At 42.1% G+C, this 18,886-nt stretch overlaps 1 protein-coding gene and 1 non-coding gene across 4 annotated transcripts in view; one reads left to right on the top strand and one right to left on the bottom strand.

Moving 5' to 3' along the window:
- Positions 1-8,935: 8,935 nt before the first annotated feature.
- Positions 8,936-18,886, bottom strand: part of MICU2 (mitochondrial calcium uptake 2) — a 124,659-nt gene continuing 114,708 nt past the window's right edge. For 2 of the 3 annotated variants that reach the window (XM_036298631.1, XM_036298629.1), the window contains 4 exons: positions 17,588-17,759; positions 13,510-13,618; positions 12,450-12,607; positions 8,936-9,597 (listed from right to left, as the gene is read on the bottom strand). In XM_036298631.1, coding sequence (XP_036154524.1) covers positions 9,493-9,597; positions 12,450-12,607; positions 13,510-13,618; positions 17,588-17,759 — 544 coding nt within the window. In that variant the 3' untranslated portion in view covers positions 8,936-9,492. The remainder of the gene's footprint in view (positions 9,598-12,449; positions 12,608-13,509; positions 13,619-17,587; positions 17,760-18,886) is intronic. The other variant, XM_036298630.1, reaches the window with a different exon arrangement.
- Positions 14,542-14,676, top strand: LOC118652360. The gene has a single exon (XR_004966601.1). It is a non-coding gene; the product is annotated as a U11 spliceosomal RNA (small nuclear RNA).

Raw genomic sequence — 18,886 nt, 5'->3', positions numbered from 1 at the left:
TATTACTAAAATGTTTATTGATTTTTTTTAGAGAGGGAGAGGGAAACATCAATGTGAGAAATATCAATTGGTTGCCTCCCATATGCGCCCTAATCAGGGATCGAACCTGTAACCTAGGTATGTGCCCTGACCAGGAATTGGACTCACAGCCTTTTGGTGTACGGAACGAACTTCCAACCGAGCCACACCAGCCAGGGCTGCTTTATGCTATTTTAAAAAATATGTATACAGTTTATTTTGTTCATTAGATTCCACATGAGTGAGATCATGTGATACTTATCTTTCTCTGACTGACTTATTTCACTTAGCGTAATACTCTCCAGGTCCCTCCATGCTGTCTCAAAGGGTAAGAGTTCCTTCTTTTTTACAGTTGCATAGTATTCTATTGTGTTAATGTACCACAGCTTTTTTATCCACTAATCTACTGTTACGCACTTGGGCTGTTTCCAGATCTTAGCTATTGTAAATAGCACAATTATAAACATATAGGGGTGCATATATTCTAATGGGTGTTTCGGGATCTTAGGATATATTCCTAGAAGTGGAATCACTGGGACAAATGGCAATTCCATTTTTAATTTTTTAAAAAAATATATCTTTATTGATTTCAGAAAGGAAGGGAGAGGGAGAGAGAGAAACATCAATGATGAGAGAGAATCATTGATTGGCTGCCTCCTTCAAGTCCCACACTGGGGATGAAGCCTGCAACTGGGCATGTGCCCTGACCGGGAATTGAACCACGATCTCCTGGTTCATAGGTTGACGCTCAACCATGAAGCCACGCGGGCTGGACCCATTTTTAATTTTTTTGAGGAAACTCCATACTGTTTTCCATCATGGTTGCACCAGTCTGCATTCCCAACAAAATAAACTGATGAACAAAATAGATCCAGAGACATGGAAACATGCAACAGACTGAAGAATCTCAGAGGGAAGGGGGTGGGGGGAGTGGGCAGGAAGATTAACTAAATAATTTATATGCATATATGTATTACCCATGGACACAGACAATAATGTAGTGAAGGCCTGGGGAGGGGGTGGAAGTGGGGTGGTGGGCGTCAATGGGGAGAAAAAGGGAACATCTATAATACTTTCAAAAATAAAAATAAATTTAAAAATATGTGTAAAACTGCGAATTTCATTTCAGGAGAAAAAAAGGGCACCATAAAATGTATTTTAAAAAATGGGTGGTGGTGGAGGGAAGGATATTGTGTCTCACTTGGTTGGCTTTTGACATTTCTAAATACTTTTTCTCAACCTATTACCTATTGGTTAACCTTGTCTATATTATACAATGTTGTTGTTTTTGTGTGAAAAAAATAGCGAGACTCCCGGGAGAAAAACCAAGATGGCGGCATAGGTAAACACCGGAGTTAGCTGCCTCAAACAACCACTTCACAAATACAACTAAAAGACGGAACGGACATCGCCCAGAACCACAGGAAGACTGGCTGAGGGGAAATTCTTCAACTAGCAGGAAAGAGAACAGCATACGAGACTCAGAGGAGGCGCAGTGAGGAAAATACAAAGGTGCGGAGGTTCGCGCGGAGCGGGCTGGTAGCTGAGGGTGCGGTTGTCGTTTTCAATCTGGAGGGAATCTCCGATTCTGAGCTCCAGTTCTGGGCAAGTCTCTAGGGACCCAGACTCAAACGGGAGAAGCGGGACTGTCTGGCATCCCTCAGAACGCAAGGGCAGCTTTCTCTCCGAGGTTTGCAGCGGTTGCTGGGACTCTGAGAGGCACAGCCTCTGGGGGCGGGACTGAGAGCAGCCATAACTGCTCCCTCCACCCGCCCTGTTGATCCCGTGTGACCTGCCCCGCCCAAGCCCTGCACAGAGCCATTTGCCAGATAGCCTCAGGCAAAGGCTAGATTAGCACCACCATTGAGGACAGAACTTTTCCCACTGCAGACACAGCTGATTCTCACAGCCAGTTGGCCTGGAGGTCAAATCCCCCTAGTATTAACTACAACAATCAAGGCTTAACTACAACAAGACTGTGCACAAAGACCACTAGGGGCTTCACCAAGAAAGCGTCAAAAATGCGAAGACAAAGAAACAGGACAAAACTGTCAATGGAGGATATAGAGTTCAGAACCACACTTTTAAGGTCTCTCAAGAACTGTCCAGAAGCCGCCGATAAAGTTACTGAGATCCTCAAGAAATCTAATGAGACCCTCGATGTTGTGATAAAGAACCAACTAGAAATTAAGCATACACGGACTGAAATAACGAATATTATACAGACTCCTGACAGCAGACCAGAGGAGCGCAAGAATCAAGGCAAAGATTTGAAATGCGAAGAAGCAAAAAACACCCAACCAGAAAAGCAAAATGAAAAAAGAATCCGAAAATACGAAGATAGTGTAAGGAGCCTCTGGGACAGCTTCAAGCGTACCAACATCAGAATTATAGGGGTGCCAGAAGATGAGAGAGAGCAAGATATTGAAAACCTATTTGAAGAAATAATGACAGAAAACTTCCCATACCTGGTGAAAGAAATAGACTTACAAGTCCAGGAAGTGCAGAGAACCCCAAACAAAAGGAATCCAAAGAGGACCACACCAAGACACATCATAATTAAAATGCCAAGAGCAAAAGACAAAGAGAGAATCTTAAAAGCAGCAAGAGAAAGAAACTCAGTTACCTACAAGGGAATACCCATACGACTGTCAGCGGATTTCTCAAGAGAAACTTTGCAGGCCAGAAGGGAGTGGCAAGAAATATTCAAAGTGATGAATGCCAAGAACCTACAACCAAGATTACTTTATCCAGCAAAGCTATCATTCAGAATTGAAGGTCAGATAAAGAGCTTCACAGATAAGAAAAAGCTAAAGGAGTTCATCACCATCAAACCAATATTATATGAAATGCTGAAAGGTATCCTTTAAGAAGAGGAAGAAGAAGAAAAAGATAAAGATACAAATTATGAACAACAAATATGCATCTATCAACAAGTGAATCTAAGAATCAAGTGAATAAATAATCTGATGTACAGAATGAACTGGTGATTATAATAGAATCAGGGACATAGAAAGGGAATGGACTCACTATTCTTGGTGGGGAAAGGGGTGTGGGAGATGCGGGAAGAGACTGGACAAAAATTGTGCACCTAGGGATTCGGACAGTGGGGGGGTAAGGGCAGAGGGTGGGGTGGTAACTGGGTGGAGGGGAGCTATGGGGGAAAAAAAGAGGAACAAATGTAATAATCTGAACAATAAAGATTTACTAAAAAAAAAAAAATAGCTTCATTAATCTCAGCTGGCTTGACTCAGTGGTTGAGTATTGACCTATGAACCAGGAGGTCATGGTTCAGTTCCTGATCAGGGCACATGCCTGGAACGCAGGCTCCATCCCAAGTGTGAGGCATGCAGGAGGCAGCCAATCAATGAGTCTCTCTCATCATTGATGTTTCTATCTCTCCCTCTCACTTCATCTCTGAAATCAATAAAAATAGATTTTAAAAAATAGCTTCATTAAGATATAATTCCCATACCATGTATTTAACCCATTTAAAGGGTACAATCTAGCATTTATTGGTATATTACTAATTTTTAAAATTGTGTAAAATATATATACAAAATTTGCATTTACCATTTAACCATTTTATTTTTTTTGTTAATTCTCACTTGAGGACATTTTTCCATTGATTTTTAGATAGAGTGGAAGAGACAGAGAGAAACATTGATGTGAGAGAGATACATTGATTGTTTGCCTTCCACATGCGCCCCTGCCCACGAACTTAACCCTCAACCTTTCAGTTGGTGGGCCAATGCTCTATCCACTGAGCCAAACTGGCGAGAGTCATTTAAACCATATTAAAATGTATATTCAGTGGCATTGACATCCACAATATTACATAACTAGAGGCCCGGTGCACAAAAATTTGTGCACTCGGGGGAAAGGGGGGTCCCTCAGCCCGGCCTGTACCCTCTCGCAGTCTGGGACCGCTCAGGAGATAATGACCTGCTGGCTTAGGCCTGCTCCCAGGTGGCAGAGGGCAGGCCCAATCCCTAGGTGCAGCCCCTGGTCGGGCTCAGAGCAGGGCCGATTGGGGAGTTGGGGCGCCGCCCCCCTGTCATGCACAGAGAGGGCAGATCGGGAGGTTGTGATGCCACCCTCAGTCACGCTGAGGGTAGGGCCGATTGGGGGTTGGGGCACCACCCCGTCACACTCAAGGCAGGGTCGATCGGGAGGTTGAGGCGCCACCCTGTCACGCACAGAGCAGGGCCAATCAGGGGGTTGGGGCGCTGCCCCTTGTCACGCACAGAGCAGGGTCCATCAGGGGGGTTGGGGCTCTGTACCCTGTCACGCACACAGCAGGGTCGGTCAGGGGTTTGGGGAGCTCCCCCCTGTCACGCACAGAGCAGGGCCCATCAGGGGGTTGGGGAGCTCCCCAGTCACTCACAGAGTAGGGCCGATAGGGGAGTTGGGGCGCCACCCCCTGTCACACACAGAGCAGGGCGGATCAGGGGGTTGGGGTGCTGCACCCTGTCACACTCAGGGCAGGAATGATGGGGAGGTTATGGCTCTACCCCGTCACACACAGAGCAGGGCCCGTGAGGGCACGGGGGGGGGGGGCGCCACACCGTCACACACAGAGCAGGGCCAATCAGGGGGTTGGGGCACGGCAACCTGTCACACACAGAGCCGCAGGGCGATCAGGGGGTTGGGGAGCTCCCCCCTATCAGGCACAGAGCAGGGCTGATCAGGGGGTTGGGGCGCCTTCCCCTGTCACGAACAGAGCAGGGCAGATAGGGAGGTTGTGGCCCCGCCCCCCGTCACACACAGAGCCGCAGGGCGATCGGGGTTTGGGCGCTGCCCTGTCACGCTGATCCCAGTGCCGGGAGGCCTCACGGCTCTGCTGATCCCGGTGCTGGGAGGCATATTACCCTTTTACTATATAGGATAGAGGCCTGGTGCACGGGTGGGGGCCGGCTGGTGTGCCCTAAACGGTGTCCTGGATCAGGATGGGGTCCCCACTGGGATGCCTGGACAGCCTGGGTGAGGGGATGATGGCTGTTTGCAGCTGGTCACACACCTTTCAGGGTGGGGGTCCCCACTGGGGTGCCTGGCCAGTCTGGGTGAGGGGTTGAGGGCTGTTTTCAGGCTTGCGGGTGACTGAAGCTCCCAACCGCTTTTTTTCTTTTTTTTATTCTGGTCCAGCTTTAGCTCTGAGGCTTGGCTCCAGCTCTTAGGCCTCGGCTGCTGAAAGCAGGTACCTGGTTTGTTTGGGTTCTATAATCGAAACACTGTTTCAACTCCAGCTCTGAGATCCTGGCTGGCTGAAAGCAGGTTTCTGGGGTTTTGTTTAGCTTCTATATTTGTAACAATGTTTCAAACTGCAAGCTCAGAGGCCGGCAAGGCAGGCGGGGAACGTTGGAGTCCTCTGTCACTGACGCAATCGAGCCTCCTGTTCTCTTTTAGCTACCTGGCTGCCGGCTGCCATCTTGGCTGGCAGTTAATTTGCTTATCGCCCTGATTAGCCAATGGGAAGGGTAGCGGATGTACGGCTAATTACCATGTTTCTCTTTTATTAGATAGGATCATCACCATTATATATTTCCAAAATTTTTCATCACCCCAAACCAAAATTCTGTAAAGAAGTAACTTGCGGAGAACCAAGATGGCGGCATAGGTTAACGCCGGAGTTTGCTGCTTTGAACAACTACTTCAAAAGTGAAACCAAAAAACAGAAGGGACATCACCCAGAACCACAGGAACGCTGGCTGAGTGGAAGTCCTACAACTAGGAGGAAAGAGAAACGCATACGGACACTCAGAGGAGGCACAGTGCTGAACTCAAATTCTGAGGTGCGGAGTGCGCGGAGCGGGCTGGCGGTGGAGGGCGCGGTTGGCGTTTTCAATCGGGAGGGAGTCGCAGACTCTGAGCTCCAGATCCGGGCGAGTCTTTAGGGACCCAGACTCAAACGGGAGAAGCGGGGCTGTCTGGCTTCGGTCAGAGCGAGTGCAGCTTTCTCTCTGAGCTTTGCAGCGGGTGCTGGGACTCAGAGAGGCAGAGCCCCTGGGGACAGGACTGAGAGCCGCCATAACTGCTCTCTCCGGCCCACCCTGTTGATCCTGTGCGACCCGCCCCGCCCAAGCCCTGCACAGAGGCATTTGCCGGATAGCCTCAGGCAAAGGCCAGATTAGCACCTCCCTAGAGGACAGAAGTTCTCACACTGCTGACACAGCTGATTCTCATAGCCACTTGGCCTGGAGGTCAAACCCTCCCTGGAATTAGCTACAACAATCAAGATTTAACTATAAGACTGCGAACAAAGATCACTAGGGGGTGCACCAAGGAAGCATAACAAAATGCGGAGACAAAGAAACAGGACAAAATTGTCAATGGAAGACATAGAGTTCAGAACCACACTTTTAAGGTCTCTCAAGAACTGTTTAGAAGCCGCTGATAAACTTAATGAGATCTACAAGAAAACTAATGAGACCCTCGATCTTATATTGGGGAACCAACTAGAAATTAAGCATACACGGACTGAAATAACGAATATACAGACTCCCAACAGCAGACCAGAGGAGTGCAAGAATCAAGTCAATGATTTGAAATGCGAGGAAGCAAAAAACACCCAACCGGAAAAGCAAAATGAAAAAAGAATCCAAAAATGTGAGGATAGTGTAAGGAGCCTCTGGGACAGCTTCAAGCGTACCAACATCAGAATTATAGGGGTGCCAGAAGATGAGAGAGAGCAAGATATTGAAAACCTATTTGAAAAAATAATGACAGGAAACTTCCCCCACCTGGTGAAAGAAATGGACTTACAGGTCCAAGAAGCGCGGAGAACCCCAAACAAAAGGAATCCAAAGAGGACCACACCAAGACACATCATAATTAAAATGCCAAGAGCAAAAGATAAAGAGAGAATCTTAAAAACAGCAAGAGAAAGAAACTCAGTTACCTACAAGGGAATACCCATACGACTGTCAGCGGATTTCTCAACAGAAACTTTGCAGGCCAGAAGGGAGTGGCAAGAAATATTCAAAGTGATGAATACCAAGAACCTACAACCAAGATTACTTTATCCAGCAAAGCTATCATTCAGAATTGAAGGTCAGATAAAGAGCTTCACAGATAAGGAAAAGCTAAAGGAGTTCATCACCACCAAACCAGGATTATATGAAATGCTGAAAGGTATCCTTTAAGAAGAGGAAGAGGATGAAAAAGGTAAAGATACAAATTATGAACAACAAATATGCATTTATCAACAAGTGAATCTAAGAATCAAGTGAATAAATAATCTGATGAACAGAATGAACTTGTGATTATAATAGAATCAGGGACATAGAAAGGGAATGGACTGACTATTCCTGGGGGGGAAAGGGGTGTGGGAGATGCGGGAAGAGACTGGACAAAAATCGTGCACCTATGGATGAGGACAGTGGGTGGGGAGTGAGGGTTGAGGGTGGGGTGGGAACTGGGAGGAGGGGAGTTATGGGGGGGAAAAAAAAGAGGAACAAATGTAATAATCTGAACAATAAAGATTTAATAAAAAAAAAAAAAAAAAAGAAGTAACTTGCCATTCTTCCTCCCCCCTTCCCCCTGGTAATTCGAATTCACTTTCTATCTCTAGGAAGTTGCCTAATCTAGGTACTTACATAAGGGGAATCATACATTAGTCCTTCTGTATTTGGATTATTTTACCTAGCATAATGTTAAGATTCATCCATGTGGTAGGCTGTGTCAGAACTTCATTTCTGCTTATGGCTCATATTCCATTGTATATATGTACCATATTTTGCTTTTCCATTCGTCTGTTGATGAACAGCAGCTTTTACCACTTGTCAATCTTAAGCATTAAATTAGGAGAGTTTCCAAGTTATCAGATTTAAAATATCTCAAGGCCTTTCCCTTCAAAAATCATTAGGGAGAGGTTTCCCTTGCCCCATTAATCAATCATATTCAGTATAAGATCATATTTCTTATTTTATTCTATAGTTTATAATTCATTAGTAACAATGATTTTGATGCTCAACTTGTACCAGACTTGAAGGGGGGCACCCCTTCAGGTTGCCTCGTCCTTTGACATGTTCTCGTTATTTTTTGAGTACTTCCTTACTTCTATGCATATTGTGCTCCAGGCTCCTCTTGAGCTTTCCCTGCCCCAGGCTTGTAATCAGCAATTTACCCAAGGAGTCAAACATGTTTTCAGTATTTGAAATATTCTTATTTGAGAAGCATATGTTTTAAAAATAATTTTTATTTATCATGTTTAAAAGATGTCATTTTATATTTATGTAATTTTATATTTAATGCCAATTAATTTCTAGGGCCATTTTATTTTTTTAAAATATATTTTTATTGATTTCAGAGAGGAAGGAAGAGGGAGAAAGAGATAGAAACATCCATGAAAAGAGAGAATCATAGATCAGCTGCCTCCTTTAAGTCCCCCACTGGGGATCGAGCCCACAACCCAGGCATGTGCCCTTGACCAGAATCGAACCTGGGACCTTCCAGTTCGCAGGCCAACGCTCTATCCACTGAGCCAAACGGGCTAGGGCTCTAGGGCCATTTTAAACATTTACTTACATCTCAATAAATCCCAAGAGACCCTGATCTTGTGATCAAGATTCTCCCAATTAGTCTGGCCGGTGTGGCTCAGTGGTTGAGCATCGACCTATGAACCAGGACGTCACAGTTTGATTCCGCTCAGGGCACATGCCTGGGTTACAGGCTCAATCCCCAGTGTGGGGCATGCAGAAGGCAGCCAATCAATGATTCTCTGTAATCATTGATGTTTCTTTCTCTCTCTCCCTATCCCTTCCTCTCTGAAATAAATAAAAATATATATAAAAAAAGATTCTCCCAATTACTCTAGTTTTTAAGAATATAAACTAATGAGGCTGGCAAAGGACTAGAGTATTCACATTTAAAACAAGGTGGTTTTCGAACAACACATGTAAAATAAAACACATCTTAGTAATTTTTTTATCTTTGTAAATACTTTATTCTGTTTCCAGGTCCAATACTGAAATTCACAGATTATTTTAAAGTCAACTAATATATAGCTAATTGAAGTAAAATGTACAAGAAGTTTATGTGATATAAGATACACATGAAGAAAACCTGATTTGTTAACTTAATTTGCTCTACTAGGAACATCGGGGCTTGCAGAATTGATACTGGCCTTGTATATCAATTACTTGTTCCTGTAAATTCTTGTTGACCCTTCCAGAGGGCATGTGCTACTGTGTCTAAGAAATCAGTAAATAACTAGGCTTTCCATTTTATCAAAGTACAAAGCATTACTTCAATCCTAGGCCTTTCTTACTGAGTCCTATATCTGTTTTCTTAGAAGTATGCTTTCTTTTTACAAACTTTGTTAATGAGATCTTAAGAAATTACTGAATCATAAGCAAAAAAAGGTGTCTTTATATTACAAAGGAAATCAATGAAGACTTAAAAAGATAAACATCTGGTATTTAAAAAAAAATCCAAATTCTGACATTCACAGCAAAATTACCACATGATCTTTTCCTAAAAAAGACCTTTTCCAGCTTGTTTCCAAACTTCTTTTACTCCTTTAATGCTTTCTTTTTTCACACATTTCCAGTATTCCTGAACACTTAGTTGTTGTGGTACCTGTTAACCAAAAGTAAAAATTAAGGGGTCATTTTCTTTAAGGTTAAACATGATTTCAGGTATGTATTGTTACTATTTATCTCCCATACTCCTTCGAAATCAATTTGAGGTGGATTATGTTATAAAAAGTGATTGCAACAGAACTGTAGAATTGATACTGGCCTTACAATAAGGATAAAAATAAAAGTGAATGTGTTGCAAGAATATCCACAGGAGCCCTAGCCAGTTGCTCAATGGTTAGAGTGTCGGCCTGAGGACTGAAGGGTCTTGAGTTTAATTCTGGTCATATATCTTGGTTGCAGGCTCGATCCCTGGCCCTGGTTGGGGCATGTGCAGGAGGCAACCAATTGATATGTCTCTCTCACATTGATGTGTCTGTTTCTCTTCCTTCCATTCTATCTAAAATCAATGGGAAAAATATCCTCCTGTGAGGATTAACAAAAGAAGAAAAAAAAGGAAAAAAAAAAAAGAATGTCCACAGGATAACCAAGGAATGGAGAGATTTCTCCCTCATAAGAAAGGGAAAACTTTGATTTTTAAATTTTTTTATTTTTAATATATTGGTTTAAAAATGTAATTATTTAATGTTTTTCTTTTATAACATTTCCCCTCTCCTGGTGTATTTCATTTAGCTATGTAAAATAAAGTAAGCCTAAAATTTTGGTTTAACCTTGGCTAAAATTAAAAAGAAACTATAGGTCACAATATATTTGATGAGAAGCCTTAAGAAGAAATAATGTAATTCATCTTAAGTGTTTTGTGAATTAAAAGTACTGTGTGGTTGCTGTGGCTGGAGCATCAGTCCACGGACCAAAAGGTCACGGGTTTGATTCCTGGTCAAGAACATGTACCTCAGTTGCAGGTTCCCCAGCCCCAGTAGGGGCCCGTGGGGGAGGTGACCCAATTGATGTGCCTCTCTTACGTTGATGTTTCTCTCTCTCTCTCTCATTCTCTCTCTCTCTCCCTTCCTCCCTCCCTTCCACTCTCTAGAAATCAATGGAAAAAATATATCCTTAGGTGAGGATAAAAAGAACAAGTACTATGTGGTTATTATTTCCTTTCAACTAAACAAGAAAGTGAAAGTTGGACAACACTGGGAGCACAGGAGCATAGCACTACTGGAAATCCGTCAAATGGAAGCAAAAGTCTACTTTAGGTTATGCATGTTTTTTTCCTATCATTGATTTACAGTTCTTCTCTTTAAAAAAAATATTTTAATTGATTTTAGAGAGGAAGGGAGAGGAAGAAAAAGATAGAAACATCAATGATGAGAGAGAATCATTGATTGGCTGCCTCCTGCACACCCTCTACTGGGGATCGAGCCGGTAACCTGGGCATGTGCCCTGACTGGGAATCGAACTGTAACCTCCTGGTTCATAGGTCAATGGTCAACCACTGAGCCATGCTGGCCAGGCTTACAGCTCTTCTCTTCAATGTTTTTTGAGAAATGATAGAGACTCCTAGATATATTAAATTGTTAACTGAAAAGGTTGGTTTAATCTCCAGGAATATGATTATTAACTATGAGATACTGGATGACTACAAAGCTTGTAAGACATGTTTGTTAACTGGAATCCTATTTCTTAATTTTCCATAAGTAATATTTGTGGCAGGAAATGAATGTGATTTTCTAAATTGTAAATAGTTTCCCCCCCCCTTTATTGAATAAGATATTACAAATGTGTCCTTATCCCCCCAATGTCCCCTCATCCCCTCAATCTTGCCCTCACCCTCACCTCCTGTTGTCCACATCCATCACTTATGCTTATATGCATGCATACAAGTCCTTTGGTTGATCTTTCCCCCTCACCCCCACCCTCCCCTGCTTTCCCTCTGATTTTTGCGCATCTGATCGGTGCTTTTCTGTCTCTAACATCTGTTTTTGTTCATCGGTTTACGTTGTTCATTATAATCCACAAATGAGTGAGAGCATGTGATATTTATCTTTCTCTGACTGACTTATTTCACTTAGCATAATGCTCTCCAGCTCCATCCATGCTGTTGCAAATGGTAGGAGTTCCTTCCTTTTTACAGCTGCATAGTATTCCATTGTGTAGATGTGCCAAAGTTTTTTAATCCATTCATCTGCTGATGGGCACTTAGGCTGATTCCAAATCTTAGCTATTGTAAATTGTGCTGCTATGAACATAAGGATGCATATATCCTTTCTGACTGGTGTTTCTGGTTTCTTGGGATATATTCCTAGAAGTGGGATTACTGGGTCAATAGGTTGTTTTTTGTGAACCCAACATATTTTCTCTCTCTCATCCTCTCTTCTGGCCTAACTGCCTACTTACCATGTGGTCCTCTTTGGACCTGGGTTTCCAACCTGCACGCTGCCTTTCTAAGGGATTTTAGCAGATTCTTATCTATATTAAATTTTGGGTTTGATCTGTCCCAGTTATAGACCAATATGTGAATTTGAGTGAATAATGATATAATTAGCTAACATCTACTACAAGTGTCTCAGCCACTATACTAAGTATTTTACACTTAATTCTTATAGTAATTCTTTCTGGTAGATTCTATTAGTTTCCTCATTGTACAAATGAGGACTTTGAGGCTCAGAAAAATTAAGTGGTTTTGTAAGATTTGGCAGTTAACAGGTGATAGAGATGAGATTTGAATCTAGGTGTGTCTAACTGCAAAGCCTGAAGTAAATTCTAGGCTATGATTTCTGAATAGTGGTTTCTGATTAGATTCAGATTTTTAAAAAAGGCAAAAAATAAAAAACATTAAATCCCATTTGGAGAAGTTATCTCTTTATAAATGATGAAAACTCTACTAGAGATTATACATTTCCTCAAATTCTACGTTTAACATCATCCATTTAAAAACTCAAAATCTGTTACCCATAAACCTCGGTGCATCCTGTTTTTTAACACTCCAAGAAACTCTCCATGACTAAGACATTCATCACCATCCAAATCGAAGATCTTGAAGACAGTGTCCAAAATATTGTTTGAGAGCTCCTGTCCTGTAGCTACTTTCACAGCTCTCTTAAACTCTGCTAAAAAAACCAAACATAAAACGACTCATTTACCATGTGAAACAGTGTAAGTAAAATTAATATAACTTTTCATTTTAAAAAAGTATTTTTATTGATTTCAGGGAGGAAGGGAAAGGGAGAGAGAGAGAAACATCAATGAGGAGAGAGAATTATTGATCGGCTGCCTCCTGCATGTCCTTTACTGGGGATTGAGCCCACAACCTGGGCATGTGCCCTCGACCACAATCAAACCTGGGACCCTTTGGTCCACAGGCCGACACTCTATCCACTGAGCCAAACCAGCTAGGACTAATTTTTCATAATTTGAGAAGTAAAAATAATCTAAATATTTTCTATATGAGAAGTAAATAAAAAACAAAAATAAGCCCTGCTGGTGTGGCTCAGTGGCTGAGCATTGACATATGAACCAGGAGGTTACAGTTAGATTCCCAGTCAGGGCACATGCCCGGGTTTCGGGCTCGACCCGTGTAGTAGGGTGCGTGCAGGAGACAGCCGATCAATGATTCTTTCTCATCATTGATATTTCTCTCTCTACCCCCCTCTCACTTCCTCTCTGAAATCAATAAAAATACGTTTAAAACAACAAAAACAAAAAATAGACATCAAGAATTCATTCAATTATTTATTATTTATTCAAATAATAAATTTGGCTGAGAAGTGCCATGAAAGTAACTGTAAGATAAGTGGCTGTTTTAATTTAACCAATGTTTTCAAACACAAGTAATTTAAACATTTCCCCTTCTCAGGGAAAAAATAAGAAAGTAAAAGAAAATGGAGTATTAAATTCAGATTAACCACAATGTATTAAGTAAAAGGCCAATCAATTGCTTTTATTGTAACTGACTCATTGGTTGATAACTTGTTGAAAAAATGATAAAAATTAAATGATTCATATAACTTACCTAGTCTGACAGGGCGATGAGCTAAATTAAACATCTGCATGGCAATAGAGAAGTCTTCCAAGTGGGTTGTAAAATGACAAAATGATTTGAACTCATCCAAACTAATGCTCTAATAAAACAAAAGGGAGTTTTTATTACAATTTTATAATTGCATTATAAAACTGAACAAAGTGTGAGTCCTCTTTTCTATCATAAAGCTTATGAACTTCTATCTTCCTAAGCAAGTCTATTAAAAAGTTTGAGACGCAGAATAACAAAATTATAGATTTTAGAGATGAGGAGGAACCCCAAAAAGATTGGCAGGAAACTGGGTATGATTGTGCAGACTATACGCTGTTGTGAACGGGCTGCCTGAAGTTGTGCAGTGTAAGACTTGAGTGTGTGTGTGTGGGGGGGTTCCTGTGTTATGGACTGAGTCTGTCTCTTAAATATTCCTGTGTTGAATAATCCCCAATGTGACTATATTTGGAGAGGGGAAGTCATAAGACTGGGGCCCTAATCTGACATGCCTATTAATGTCCTGATGAGAAGAGATACCAGAGTGCTCTCATCCTGCGTGTGGGGAGGAGGAAGATCTCCCCAGACACCAACCCTGCTGGCAACCTTGATCTTGGACTTACAGGCTCCAAACTTGTGAGAAAATAAGTTTGTGCTTTAAGCCACCCAGTCTGTGGTATTCTGTTATGGCAGCCCGAGGAGACTAATACATTCTGTTAAGTGGCCCACCTCATAAATTTTCTGCTTAGTTTTGTCAGTGGACATACCACTGGGTTTTGGAGTAGATGGACCTATGTCAAAATTTCTGATCTGCCATTTATTATGGCATTATATATTAAATAGGGTGAAATGTCAGATCATTCAAAGTTCTTGATTTTTTAAAGACTCCATTATAAATTAAAGACATTGGTCTATTATTGTGATGCCAATATTGCTCATTTTGTTAATTTTTATTTTTATTATAACTTTTGTGGGGGGGAAATGAGGGGAGTCAGATTTTTAATTTTTAGGTAATTAATAATTTTTCCTTAAAAAAAAAAAAGCTTCTGTTGTTAGTGGCACATGTAGGGCAGCTTGATTGCTCTATGTGGGGAACTGACATCAAGAGATTTCAGAAGCATGATTTTTTGGTACCTGGGCAGCTAAGTGATCATTAGTCTTGGCACCTGCCAAACCCCCCCCCCCCCCCCCCCCCCCCCCCCGCTAAAAGCTTCTGGGTTGTTTAGAAAGATAGGTATACCCCACTTTAAGATGACTGTTTTCAAATTTTCTTCTATTTTTACTCAGTTTCATTTTACTCTTTAACATTTAATTCTTTGATCCATCTGGAATTTATTTGAGAGTAATGAGTGAGATAGAGACTTACCTTTAATTCTCTCTCAGATGGCCAGGGGATGTCCTAATGTCATTTATTAATAATTCTTTTACTCAAGCAATTTGTAATATAAGTTTACATATACTAAATTTCCATGTGTATTTGGGTCTATCTATAACTCTGGACTTTATATTCTGTTCAACTGATATGTCTGTCAAATTCATTGTAACTGTTTTAGTTACCAATGGTTGATGATATATTTTAATATCTTGGCATTATTAAAAAAAAAGACTATTTTTTAAAGAGTGGGTTTAGGTTGACAGCAAAATTGAGGAGAAGGTACAGAAACTTCCCTTATCCCCCCTGGCCTCTTCAGCATTCTTTTCATATAAACTCTATTATGGCATTTTTATCGAAACCCATAGTGTTCAGCAGTGGCTGGTTCTCTTGTAATTCCTGCACATAAGAAGGATCACACTTCTGTGCCTTCTTGCAGTTAGATCAGGTCATGTGTGACCAGTCTGGCCAGCAGCCAAGGGTCATCATGTTTCTAGGACAAAACATTTAATTATCAGAAAAGGACTCACTTCTTTCTTTTCTTACTCCAGCCTCTGAGAAGTGGTGTTTTTTTTGTGTGTGTGTTTTTTTTCCACATGGTGGAACACCAAGATGACAGAGCCTCGAAAAGTCTGAGTTCCTGAGCACCTTGTGGGTGATCTCCCACCTCTCATGATGGAAATGTGGTATAGTTGGAAAATAAACCTTTCTTGTGTCAGCCACAGAGATTTCAGGGTTAGTTTGTAATTGTAGCAAACAGGTTGTTCTGACTGGTATGACCATCCCACTTATAGACTAATTTAAGGGAGAACTGCATTTATAATGCCACGACTTTCTATGCAATCACAGGGAATGTCTCTATAATTAGGTTAAATTTTCTTTCACATCCATCAAAACTTTAAGGTTTTCACATATTTCTAGTTAATTAATTTTTTCCATTTTGAGAGTTTGTTTATTAAAGCTGGGGTGAGTGAAACACGGAAGGGCTTAGGATAGAAGCAACACATCGCCTAGGCGGGGTTGCTTTAGCTCACTGGAGAGCCAGAGAAAAAGGGACTTTGAGGACAGGTTTAGGGGGTTAGCCTGGGAGGAGCTGCCACTGCCCACTGCTCCCCAGGTTGCAAGTCTCCTGGGGTCCCTTAGAGTTTAGGAGATGCATGCCTGTGGGGGAAGAAAAGAGGGAAGGGAAAGGCACAGGTGTGCTCCCAGGAGGGAGAGTGGGTGCTGGGGCATCAGGTTTTAAGGGTTTTTAAAGGCTGGGACTTTAGGGGATGTCTTGGGGGAGGATCTCAATATAATTTTTATCAGCTTTTTGCTGATGCACCAAAAGTAGACTTATTCCCTAACTTCATCTGTCCTTGGGTGTGGCTGGCAAATGGCACTAATTGGATTTCTCCTTTCTATCTTTCTGAGCACGGTGATTTAAGCTATTTGCCCTCTGATTGGGGAGAAGTGTAGCCCATTTGCTCTTTAACAAAATATTTTTAATATATATTTAAATGTTTTTATTTTTAATTTATTTTTATTATTTATTATTATTTAAAAATATTTTTATTGATTTCAGAGAGGAGGAGAGAGGGAAATAAAGAAACATTAATGATGAGGGAAAATTATTGATCGGCTGTCTCCTGCACGCCCTATACTGGGGATTGAGCCTGAAACCCGGGTATGTGTCCTGATCAGGAATTGAGCCATGACCTCCTGGTTCATGGGTCGATGCTCAACCACTGAGTCACACTGGCCAGGCTAAAAATTTTTTTAATAATTTGATTTTTAGAGAAACAGGAAGGGAGGGTAGAGGGAGAGAAACTTCGATGTCCTCCTGCAAGCCCCCAACTGGAGATTGAGCTCACAGCCCAGACATATGCCCTGACTGGGAATTAAACCAGCAACCTTTTGGTTCTTGGGCCGTTTGACTATCTGTATCAGTTTCCCAATTCCACTTGTCCTGGCTTACTAGCCTCTCATTCTCCCCTTAGAGACTTCCATCCCTGAAATCTTTTAGGGGTGATGAGGGAGGATGGTTGGTCTTTAGTAGCTAGTTAATTTATAATTGTTATATATTTCAATTGCAATTATAAATGGAATCTTGATATTTTATCTTTTTCTCACTATAAAATTAGCTTTAAAATTACATATAAGTACATGTCCTTTTCAAAATAATTTTTCAGAACAATATAGTAAAAACAATACATAAAATAAAAATCCCTTGAAATCTCACTGTACATTAATCATTATTAATAGTTTGGCAATCATCATTTCATGCATTTCACATACACACACATATCTACTACATTTTCTGACCTGGTATTTTTACAAAGGACAGCTACTTCTGATATACAGGGTGGGGCAAAAGTAGGTTTACAGTTGTTTGAATGGAAAATAATACAATAATTACTCTTTTATCTTGTTAATTTGTACTGGCCACGATTTCCAGAACAAGAGAAAGTGACAGCAGTGATAGTGGACATTCCTGTCTTATTCCTGACTTTACTGAAAATGCCAAACTCATGGCTGCTACACTGATACTTAGTCAATAGTTCCTTAGTAAGAAAATAGTATGTGGAGAACATTCTCAACTTGATTTTATACTTAAATACTAGAGAGCAGCTCAGTCTTGGTTAATTTGGAAGTCACTTTAATTAATTATATAAATGTCTAACTTATTATTTTATATTCATCTCAAGCATAACAAAAAGGCATACCAACCTCTCCTGCTGACAACTTCTCTCTCACGTTTTTCCAATAAATGTCTTTATTTTCAGTGTTAGTGAAAAAAAGGAGCCACTCTGCAAAGTCTTCTTTCCTCATGAAACTCAAACCTTTAGAGAACTGCAGGAATTCCATTTCTTGGACCTCCGTCTGTAGATTCTCCATAAACCTAAATGTTAAAGTACAGAACTGACAGAAGTGGCCAGTGCTTTCAACTATAACACCATTAGAGAGAATGCAGCACCTTCATGAGTTGCATGAAGCACAGTCAAGGACTGTGGCAGTGGATCAGCTAGGTAAGTCCAACACTTGCTTCAATATGACTCCCCATAGTTGGTTTGTATGCACACATTCTACTTGGCAACCTACATTCTGACAAACTTAAAGACTTAAAAAAGTAGGGGGGAAGCAACTAAGATGGCGGCATAGGTAAACACCGGGAAATTGTCGCCTTACACAACAATTGAAAATTACCGCAAAGGACTGAGCAAACATCATCCAGAACAACAGGAAGGCTGGCTGAGTGTAAATTCTACAACTAGAAGGAAAGAAAAGCACGCTGAGAGCCAGAGGCGCTGCGGAGGTGAAGTGCAGAGGTACGGCGGCTCGCGCGCGCGAGGAAAGGGGGTAGCACCTGAGGACGCGGCTGTCTTTTTGAGTCACAAGCTCCTGACTGCTCTGAACTCCGGTTCCGGGAAGTCTCTGGGGACCCAGGACTCATACGGGGAGAGGCTGGTCTGTCCGGCAGCGGGCGAACTTGAGGGCGGCTTTCCCTCAGAGGTGCTTGCAGCCGTTACCGGGACACTGAGACGCGCGACTCCGGGCGGAGAATCGGCCATAGCTGCTTTCTCCGCCCTTTGACTCCCTGAGACCCCGCCCCACCCAGGCTGTGGCAGAGGCTTTTGCATGTGAATGTACCTAACTGCAGCCCAGCCAGGCAGACCCGGAACTTCCAAGAGAAGGCCCAAGGCCCCGCAGCGGCTTGCATTGCTTCACAGCTGAGCCTCTTCGTGGCTCCTGCTGTGTGGCCTCAGGCAGAGGCTGAATTAGCACCTCCTTAGATCCAGGAGCCACTGTACCCAGTGGTCAGAGGGGGTCCATCCAGACTGCAACTCCTCAGATCCATAAGGGACACACTCAGGGAGCAGACTCAGTGAGCACCAAAGCCCCACTGAAGCAAGTCTTGCCCCAGAAGGGTGTCTTCAGCACAGAAGTTCTCCCACTTTAGACACAGCTGATTCTCACAGCCAATTGGCCTGGAGGTCAATTCCTCCCAGTGATTCTACAACAACCAAG

Source organism: Myotis myotis, unplaced genomic scaffold (assembly GCF_014108235.1).
Source record: "Myotis myotis isolate mMyoMyo1 unplaced genomic scaffold, mMyoMyo1.p scaffold_m19_p_3, whole genome shotgun sequence".
Taxonomy (NCBI): domain Eukaryota; kingdom Metazoa; phylum Chordata; class Mammalia; order Chiroptera; family Vespertilionidae; genus Myotis; species Myotis myotis.
Note: the sequence above shows the minus strand (reverse complement) of the source record. Positions and strands in the feature narration are given on the sequence as shown.